Below are 10,753 nucleotides of genomic sequence, written 5' to 3' on the forward strand. Positions count from 1 at the left end.
AAAAGAAAGCAAGTGCTCCTGTTGCAGTTAAGAAACATCAGACTTGAAAGGAAAATTGATCGAAGAAGGATCCAACCAACGCCCAACCCTCTTTTGCCCAATCGGATACACCGGATGGCTCCAATCGCGTCGGTTTCCTTTACTCTTTCGGTTTTGACAAGAATAGCAACAAGGAATCTCGATCCAGCAGAGAAATAAACAAGCCTTCATCAGAAAAAAAAAAGTGCTATAGAGAAAAACAAGAGTGGTGACAATATCTATCACTGTTCTGAAACCGATAAACATGAATTCGGCAGGAACGCTTTCCACATAGCAGGGGGAAGAATACAGCATCCCATGGCCAAATAAATAGCTCTTCTATACATTCGTGTCGAATCGAATAAAAGAAGAAGAGAAACAGAAGAGAGATCCTAACAGGCAAAATGCTACTACTATGTCTTTTACATAAGCACAAGAATCTGCACAGAAAGGTAAGTATAAAAAAGTTCTACAAAATGCTGAGCAGTCCTGAACAAGTACCTCATATCATGTACAGGGGAGAAAGCAGGACGATGGACAGCAGCCATTTAGTACAAGAGAAGAAAGAGGGATCACGCAGTCAGACGTCCAGGCTCTATCACCTTGCTTGCCGGGGCCTTGTCCCTCTCCTCTACGTACGCAGATGGGAACCAGCCTGCCTTTCCTTTGCACTCCCCTTCCGACCACCCGTTTGGAGACACCTGTCGAGACAGACACACAAAGATTGCTTGCTTAGCACTGCCGGCCCCATGTGTTCTCCTCTTATAAATGGACAGTTATGCGTTGCCCTGCATCTCATCATGTTCATGCAGCAGCAGTTACCCAACTTACTGCCGGTATGAATTAAGGTGTGATTATTACTCCCTCTGTTCGGAATTACTTGTCTCAGATATGAATGTATCTAGAACTAAAATACGTCTAGATACATTCATTTCTACGACAAGTAATTCCGAACGGAGGGAGTACTTCAGAAGCTTGGCCATGAGGTGTCACACGAATGGATGGATGAAATCTATTAACAGTGAGTGAATTGCTCATGTGCAAACCGCGTGTACCTGGCGGACCACAACGAAATCGCCCACGGAGATACTGAGCTCACCATCAGCCTGACCATCAAACGGATGGATTACCTGCACGTCATCAAGTGTTCAGCTTGTGGAGTGATGAAATGCTATGTTCAGTACAGCAATTGTGCTGCAGTTGCTAAAATTACTCAACAACTAATCTTGCCAAATACTCCTTGCCATCCTTTTATTGCATATATTTGTTGTTTGTGTGTGGATTAACCCACATGGAATTTCCACTCCAGCATTTTTATGTGGTATTACTATATTTAGCAGGTGTAAAAAAAGAATAACATGAAATGCAAGGTAGGCGAGGAGCTTTGTTGAAAGAATGGCAGCACGGGATATCCATCGATCATATTAAGCACTGTCTAAGGTGCAGTTTTGATTCAACAAAATGGAGACTCACATGATTTTGGATAATCTACTGACAGCATATTTTATGGCTTTCTTATGCTACCAAACAATTTAGTTTCTCGATTTCTTTGATTGCTGGAGAATCAGATGAACATTCTTTTTATGAATCAATCAAATGAACTTGACAAGTTGACATCATAAAAATCATCCATGAGAAAGCACATGTTTATAATCTACTTATAAATAAATATATGGAGCAGTTCCAAAGATAGCTTTCTGGGGCTTCCAAAAAACCTACCATCAGTCTGTCTAAAATAGCTCATGCCAGTACGGAACTAAGGTCTAACATGATTGAGAGTACACAGCAACAATATAATAGAGTGAAGAGCAGTATAGATGACACACTACAAACTGATCTGCCAAATACGTGGTGCAAAAGGCGTACGTACCTCCCCAACATAATGCACTTCCTGACCATTCCTTGTAGGTTCGCTAGTTTCAGTTAATGCTGGATCTTCTGATATGCTATTTGAGTGCACATGTGTGGGTGATACTTTAGGTGATGATACTTTAGGCTCCGATGATGGATCTGATGATGGCACATCATCGTTGTTGTCTGACTCTTCATGGGGTCTTGCATTGAGCATCTGTGCAAATCAGCAGAAAAATGGCAATAACCTTCAGCAGAAAATACTCACATCTGTTTTCAACGTTTAGGGCATTTAAAATGCACAATACAGGTCAAATAATCCATTATTTAGAAATAGCTATGCACCTCATCATGAAGTTTGTTCAGAATATCAGCAACGTTCTGATGGTAAGTTCTCTCGGCATCAACCTGCAAGTGGGGCACAGCATAAGATAACGCTCATTAATGTTTAATGCTCAATTCTGTTCAATCAATGTTATCGAATTTCACATACGGTACGTGAGGCGTATGCATATTTGGTTGGAGCTCATGAGTGTCAAATCCAGGAGTGGGAAACTTGAAGTAGGAAAATTAACAGAAAAGGCTACCTGACTTTTTTTAGGGCCAAGTGAAAAAAAACCATGTTCAACATCTAAATCACACATATCACCAATCACATCAAACGGACAGAAAATCCAAACTATGTTTTAAAAAGACACCTGGTAATTAGAAGACATATTTAATTTCCAGGATACTTTCAAGGAGATTGGGCCAAACTATAAGAATTGTTTATATGCCAAAACTTACATGACACTGTGTTTTACTTCTGATCAGTAAGTACAGTTTTGGTAAAAAATATACTCCCTCTGTATCAAAATATAAGACGTTATTTGCTCTAGATTTAGACGAAAAAACGTCTTATATTTTGATACGGAGGGAGTAGATCAGTAACTAGGCACCCGCACATCGGGGTTGAGAACAAAAGCAATGTACCCATATGACCACACGCGCACATGCACACAGGCAGAACAGAATAACTAGATAAGTCATTGAAATGAAGTTCTATCCTAGAAATGAAGTTTCTAATCAACAAAACCAAAAGGCAATTTATGACCTTTCTGTTTATAGCATAAGTGGCCATACCATACCACAGGAATCTCAACCGTCAACAAAAGTACATATTCTGAAATAACAGTGAGGCGCACCATACCATTGCAAGAAGACGATCGAAGGTAATCTGTTGCTGCTGAGCCTCTACAGCCTCCATAGCTGCCGTTGCTTCCTTTCCTAATGCTGCCAGCGTAGTTCGGAGCTCTGATAATTTTGACTCTGCATGTTGCAGTTTCACCGAATCTGTATTACCACTACTCTCCTTGGACTTCAGTTGCCTTCTAACCACATCAGCTATCTAATAAGAGAAACATTGTCTTTTTAGTATCAGGCAGGGATCTCTGAAGTAGTTACAGTGCTAGGCGAGTAGCTCTGTGATCAGCTGACCACACAGGCTTTTCCAAATGCCACTTTGTTTTGCTATAATTTCTAATTTTATGTATTAGTCCATGGAAGCTAAAGGAGTGAAATCACAGGTACTAACTCCTGGCATAACCACTGCTCTGGAGAAGATAATTTTTCATCTGCTATTCATTACCTGAGACTCCATATCTTGTCTGATCCGTTGATAGCGGTAAGTTAACAAGCGAGCATCTTCAAGAGGAGCACTCATTATCATTTCTCGAAGAGGCTCAAAAACCTGTGGGTAGGAAAAACCAAATGGTTAAACAGCAGCAATACAGCTGAATCAGAAAATGTGATGTCATTACTTAGATGTAATCATAAAGAAGTTATATGTGCATTTTAGAATGCACAAATCATCATATCACATTTGGCATTCACTACTTGCTTTGATACTATTTTGTACTGTAAATTTCAACAGAATAAACCACATCTAGCTTCGGATGACATTCCGCTCAAGGGTAAAAAGGAAAATATATCACAACCTAGATGTTTCGGACTAATAAACATAACGCCATGAAGGCAACATTTGTGATGCTGAGAAACTTATGAAATAGTGAAACTGAGGATGGGAATAGCCATCACCTGCTCTCCAAGAACTCTAAGAAGTTTCTCCCGCTCTATCTCCATTTGGTTGTGGGATTTACCAAACTCAACCGAAGCCTTTCCAAGAACAAAACCAACATTTTGATTGTTGTTTCCATATTTGCAACAATCCTCAGCTAGCTTTTTCACTACAGGAAGAAACATTATAGCTTGACAACATCTCAAAATAGAAGCATATGCACATACAACAACAACAGCAACAACAACAATAACAAAAAACAATGTGAAGTTACCTATCTCCATCTGTTTGGTGCTAACAGCAACAAAACCCTCCAGTCCTCGTACAATGGTTCGTTGGAAATGCTACAAAATGAGACACAACCAATTCACTTTACAACAATCGGCTAGACTAGTTATCTTTGAGTCCTTTTACAGTACATTAAATTATTCTGTGCCGTTTATTTTTATGATGCAGCGGTTAAGATATAATAACAGTACTACACTTGAATTCTTGTAGTATATTCAGGCATGGAGGGCACTTCGGGCAGTCCAGCATCCAGCTTCTGCTGGTAATCCACGAGCTGGGTGACGGCTGGAGGGATGCCGCCGGAGCTGCCGTTCATGCTGTTGGTGGAGTGGTGGTGGCCCACATCGGGTTGGGGATGAATCGTAGTGGGTGCGGGGTACGCGGGTCTGGGTGCGAGAGCACGCTGCTCTCCATCGCCTGGCCACCAAGCACATCGCCATTGCCTTCCGTCAAGTTCGACGTCCACGCTTGTTTAGGCTTGGATTTGGAATTGGCGTCGAGCGAAACAGTTTTTTGTGGAACTTGGAAGTAGTAATTATATGGTTGGATCAGGACATGGATTGAATGTGTCATATGCACCGTTTCTCTCTGATGTTACAAATCAGTAGTGGAACTGATTCATTTGTGTCCCAAATTCGCTATGTAATATGTGATGTCGTTATGTTATAGCCTGTAAGCTCTTTGTGGTAGCCTACATGTAACACGCATCATCCAGCTACTGCTAAGATTAATGACCAGACTAGTGCTAAAGTTTTGCATGGGCTCTTGGATTCCATGCTTCATCACTGTTGGTGTTGAAAAGGGAGACGATGAGCAGCGATTGGCGGCGTCGCCCTCCTCGTCGACCTTCCATGCAGCAGCGTCTCACTTGACAGCAGCGGCGCAAGGGAGGAGCGGGCGTACAGCTGCGCTCGTCACGTGTGGCAGCGATCGTCACATACGGCGGAACTATATTGGGATCGTTCGCAGGGAGGCGAGGTCATGTGGTTGTGATCAGTTAATTTTCCTGTTCTTTCTGGATTAATTAGAGGCATTGAATCGATCAGGCGAGAGCCGCACCCAAAGCTGAGAATATCAGCCTAGTCGGAAATTACCAAGCTATCCTCAAGCTGAGCTTTTAGGCGAACCATATCAATCGTTGGATTAACTTAATACTACACCTAAAACTCAGTAGTACAATGTACCGTAAATAATCTCTTATCTATCACAGGTAACAAACCGAAGGAAGACATACTTTAGCTGCTCTTGTGGTATTATAAAGCTTCTGGAGATTCTGGTGGCACTCAAGTTCAGCTTCATCGACAAGCGAAGTGTCTTGATTATGGCGTGCGCTGAACGTCTTGCGAACTGCCTGCAACATAAATGTAACTCTCTCAAGAATGAAACAGGCAAAGAAGCATGTCATATGATGCTGGAACCCATTCATTCATTCTATTGGACCAAGTAAAATTAGGCACAGCTTCCGAATAAGTGGGTATCCACAGTCAAACGTACAAGAAATGAGTAGGTCCAGATTAGTGTCGGAAACCTAAAGAATAGATATGCAATTCACTCCCTCCCTTCCAATGGCTGCTGTTCTGTTCTCCCAATACAGTGGTCACTACCCATAACCTCAAAATTCTCGAACAAACTCTGTGTGGAATTGACTGGGCAGAAGCAATAGCCGGGGGAAGAACCTCTACTTCCAGCGAAATTCCGGCGACCCGGTGGTCGGCGGGAGGCTGAATTTCTGGAATTTGGGAGAGGAATCCGTACCTGCTGCTGCTTGGCGACGTGCTCCCGCAGCTTGCTGGCCTGCTTCTTGAGCGCCTCCATCCGCGCCGGCCGACCGACCGACCGATAGGATCGATCAAAAGCGAAACGGCGCCTCTCCGGCGGTAGATAGGAATTGGGGAAATAATAGCGGCGCTCGCCACAAAATAGCGAACCCCGGAGGGGAAAAGCAGGGCAGCACTCTCCTGCTACACGACACGACGCGAAGCGCTAGAAGGGGAGGGCGGCGGCGGCGGCGGCGGCACAGCGCTAGGAGGGAGGGAGCAGCAGTAGAGCGAGCAACCGCCCCTCGCCTCTCCGCGGTTTGTTGGGTTGCTGTGGTGGCGGTGACGATGGTGGTGGTGGTGGTGGGGTTGGTGCGGAAGCGGAAGCGGAGGGCAGTAGCTGCTGCCGTGGTCGCTCTGGCGGTAAGGTAAGTAACTGCCTGGCAACCGCAACCGAGGCGGCGGCGGCGGGCACGGAGCGCGCCGGCCGACGACGGTGACGGCTGCCGACCAAACTGTAGAGCGAACCGCTAAGCTGGACCGTAGAAATGGGGGTGTTCCGGTTTCTAGAGAAAGCGAGAACGCTGGACCTGTGACGGGATTGACCCGGAGCGTCGAGCCGAACCGCGCGTTACTCCCACGCCATTGGGGGTGCGCCGTGCCGTGCGCGTGGGAGGTGGGACTGACTGGGGGTGCGCGCGTAGAGAGCGACCCGACGCGACGGGGAGCGTAGGGGCGAGTGAACCGAAAGTGGCGGAGGAGTGGACTTCACTTGGTGCCGTACGTCCCGCCGAACAGTGCCTGCCTGCCGGTGGGAGGGACGAGCGGCCGGCGGCCATCCTCGCGGCGGCCCGCAGCTTATCTAATCTGCAACGGACAAAATCTTTGCATTTTGTTCCACTCGCCGGCCATCGTGCTCGTTGTTTGTTTAAGACGCCGGCCATTCCGCCGACGACACCACCAGGGATGAGACGATGCTGGTGGCCGGCTTTTGACTGCTGCCGGCCAGCCAAGCGCTCTTGTGCTCGGTCGCTCTCGCGTCGGCGTAGGCGCGTGGCTCCGCGAGGTCAAGCCTACCCCGTCATCTAATCTCATCTCACCAGTAAAATATTTGAGACCGTCGCGTCGTGTCATCTCAACCGAGTGCTTCCTGAGGTAAGCTCTCAGAGTCGCTTAACTCGCCACGTTGCAATCCATCCCGGTCACGACAGATTCAGCAAAGCACTGGCCAAACAGAAAAATGATAGGCTCAACTGTAAACAATGCGGCCCAGCAAAGTGTCGCCCTCAGGTGAGCTGGCCCAAATGGGCACCTGTATGTGACCTGCATCCATCATCACAGCAACCAAATGAAACTAGCATCAGAAGCACCAACCAGATAAGGGCAAGGGAGGAAAGACCCCTGCCGGTGACATGCCAGCACATTTCTATCATGATGATTCGCATCTGCGTCGTCTTAATCGCGGTTCACACAACCTGATTGATGTCCAAATTCTGGCAATGTAAGAAATAACAATGTCACGACACACCCCCGCAACCAATACGGTTTCACTGTCACCGGACACAAAACCACATCAAACACATGAATGTTGCAGGACTGCAGATAATGTTATCTGTCATAGACGACGCCAAGGCTTTCAGTTCACTCTCTCTGCAATTCGCCGAGAGCCCAAGACAGGCTTCCTTTCTCCAACATGTTGGGAGATAAATCATGGAGGGAAGCCACCACAGGTCCGGCCATATTTTTCGCAACAGGAACACTTCACTTGTTCCCATCCTCGACACTTTGCTTTTCAGCCGCACCTTTAGGTTTTTCTTCTCGAAACTTAATATGATTCCTCTTTGCACTTCTGAGATTTTCTACCATCTCATGATCCCTGCAAAAATTTTGCACTTGTCACAAACTCTGAAACTAGTGTTTAAGTTACTATATTGCTTCACTAGTTGTTATGGCTATATAAGAGCCAGATGAGCCCCTGCGTGGGTATGCTATTATCATTTTGATCAAAACACTTTATACTTCACAGCTATACTGCTACAGTACACTTTAATGAAGAATTCCTCTCGGCTTTGGCTGATTCGATCCCCAATTCCTCTCAAACCCTAGTTCTTACCCTGAACTACTTTCCCAATCCCATCCAGGGCGTGACAAATTGGTATCATGAGCCAGGCATTTCCTCGGCGGCGAGATCGCGCGGTGACGCGCTGATTTTTTTTCCCTCCCTTCTCCCACCCTGGTTTCCGGCCGCGGCGGTGATTGTGGGCGTTGGGGGCGGTGTTTGGGGGGCGTTCGAGGCGGTGCTTGGTGGCGTTGGAGGCGGTAGAAATTCGACTGCAGCTCGTGAGGCGGAACTGGTTGCCGGGACACACTATCTAGGTGGTGAAATCCCACGTTCACGTACCAGTGGTGCTGTAGGGTGGCGTTCGTGTCGGCGGCGGCAGGATCTGTCCGTGTGGTTCAGGTTGCCGACATGTGCGGTCGTAAAATTCCTCTCCACTCCGGCCAGTTATGGGGTGTTCGAAGCAAAGCGTGGACGAGATGGATCTGGCAGAACTGCTGCATCTCAAGGAGGATGTTGCGGCCAATCAGGAAGAGACCACAGGGTTGTGAGAGGAGGTGGATTTGCTGCGGAAGAGACCACAGGGTTGCGAGAGGACATCCAGGCTACCAACTTCAAGCAGGATGTGATGACAAAGGTGATTTCCGGGGTGCAAGCAGCAGTAGCAGCACTTGGGGGACAGCTCACAATGATCACAGAAGTGCTCAAAAGTCTCAGTGCAGCAGCCCCATCCACATCGGTGGTTCCTCCTTCAACGGCACACGCGCAAGAGCCACATCAGGAAAAATCCCCAGAAGTTGAGGAAATTCAGAAGGAAGGGGGGGACGAACAGCAGCGTCCTCTCACTGAAGAACTTAAGAGATTGTTGATGGAGCAAGAGAAAACTAGGCAGTTTGCACTGTTAACAGGCAACGAACTGCCTCCTATCCAGACTGACAGACGATCAGCTCCACCGGAGCTTGTACCGCTACAATTTCAAGATAGACCCTCTGTTCAGGGCTCACCAATAGCGCCCACAAGGACTACTAGGGTGCCTTCTTTCAATCAAATACAACAGCAGGGGAACCGTCTCCAGTGGGAAGACTATCCCAAAGCATTTGAAAGCGATATGCGAGCTCAGTTCCTCAAATCCATGACCAAGAGCCCTAGGATGGAATTCCCTCAGTTCGATGGCACTAATCCAGCAGGGTAGATTATGCAAGCAGAAAAGTACTTTCAAATGGCTGGGGCACCTCCAGAATATAAGATATCATTAGCACAGTGTACTCTGTGGGGAGAGCTGATGTCTGGTTAAGGAGAGCGGGCATTTTGAAGAAGCAGTATACCTGGGGCCAGAGCCACCCCACGCCCTGGATTTTCCCGTCCAAAATCCTCCTCTATAATTCGAGTTCCGCAATGAATGGAGCTCGATCCGTGAACTAGTCCTCACAATCTGGTATCAGAGCCACCCCACGCCCTGGGTTTTCCCGTCCACCACCGCCATACCAGGTTTGCTGCTCGCCGCCGCGCCGAAGCCATGGATAAAATTTCCCCAAAACCAAGGCGATCTACGAGCTTCTCCGTGCCGATTTCGATGCCGCCTTCACCAAGAGCACGGCAGAGCGTTCCGAGGAGATGGTCACGGCCCTCGCCAAGCTCAACAGCAAGCTGGATCAGCTTTCGGGCCGCATCGACGACGTCAAGCTCGCCATCGGCGTCGACTTGGACGAGCTCCGCGGTGAATTCGGGGCAGATCAAAGCAACGCGACATTCCCCACCGCGCCATCGTCTCCGTGAGCACCACCTGCATCGACCAAGAGCACGCCAGCAAGCAATGGATCAGGAGGATCAGAGGGGTTCCATGGCGAAGTGGAGCACAAAAGCGCTGCTCCCAAGTACGTGCCTCCACCAGCCAGAGGTATGCAGTCGGATTCCAATTTGTCACGGCTGATTCAGGCACCAGAATTTTTGCGACCACACCCATCTGATGCTCTGGTGTACGGTCCTCGAATCGAGCTGCCGCGATTTGATGGATCCAACCCAAAGCTATGGTACACGCGTGCGAAGATTACTTCAAGCTTTGGAACACCCCGCAGAACCAATGGATTTCATTCGCCTCAGCTCAGTTTGAGGGCACAGCAGCACGTTGGTTGGAGTCTGTCTAGCGTCGGGCTCCTCAAGTAAACTGGACAGAATTCTGCACTCTTCTGCAATCCAGGTTTGGCAGAAACAAACACCAGAATCTCTTGCACCAGATGTTCAATATTCGTCAGACCAGTTCAGTTGAGGAATATGTTGAACGTTTCTCTGAACTATATGATCAGCTTACTGCCTATGAGACAAATCCAAATACAGTCCATTATGCAACCAGGTTTATGGAAGGATTGATACCGTCAGTGCGTTTGCTGGTAGGAATTCAACAACCCCCCTCTGCTTATGCATTAGCTCTGCTGTCAGAAGAACTTGGTGAGAATGCAGTACATCCGGGCAGTGCATTTCAGGGGTCAAGCATTCTGTTCCCTCCAGCTCCAGATCATCAGTTAGCAAAGCTCTAAAGGAAAGGAAAACGACAGACCAGCCTCAGGCTGCCCAGGGCAGACGGTCGATGGGCTGCCTTGCGTGCTTACAAAAAATTTAAAGGGTTGTGTTTCATATGTGGAGAGAGATGGGCTCGTGATCACCGTTGCAAGCAGGAGGTCCAAGTACATGTAGTGCAAGAGATGCTTGATTATGTTCAGAGCATGC

General features: G+C 47.5%; 1 protein-coding gene across 1 annotated transcript; it reads right to left on the reverse strand.

The window, feature by feature from the left end:
* Window positions 1-245: 245 nt before the first annotated feature.
* LOC125552185 (SH3 domain-containing protein 2) lies at window positions 246-6,649 on the reverse strand. The gene is made up of 10 exons (XM_048715664.2): window positions 5,969-6,649; window positions 5,448-5,564; window positions 4,200-4,269; window positions 3,946-4,094; window positions 3,497-3,598; window positions 3,059-3,256; window positions 2,215-2,277; window positions 1,889-2,086; window positions 1,074-1,148; window positions 246-719 (listed from the first exon to the last, which is right to left on the reverse strand). Exons 1-10 carry the CDS (start codon window positions 6,026-6,028, stop codon window positions 591-593), a joined length of 1,161 nt encoding a protein of 386 aa, XP_048571621.1. The 5' UTR covers window positions 6,029-6,649; the 3' UTR covers window positions 246-590.
* Window positions 6,650-10,753: the final 4,104 nt, after the last annotated feature.

This window comes from Triticum urartu, chromosome 4A, assembly GCF_056163025.1.
Source record: "Triticum urartu cultivar PI428250 chromosome 4A, HENAU_Tu73, whole genome shotgun sequence".
NCBI lineage: Eukaryota > Viridiplantae > Streptophyta > Magnoliopsida > Poales > Poaceae > Triticum > Triticum urartu.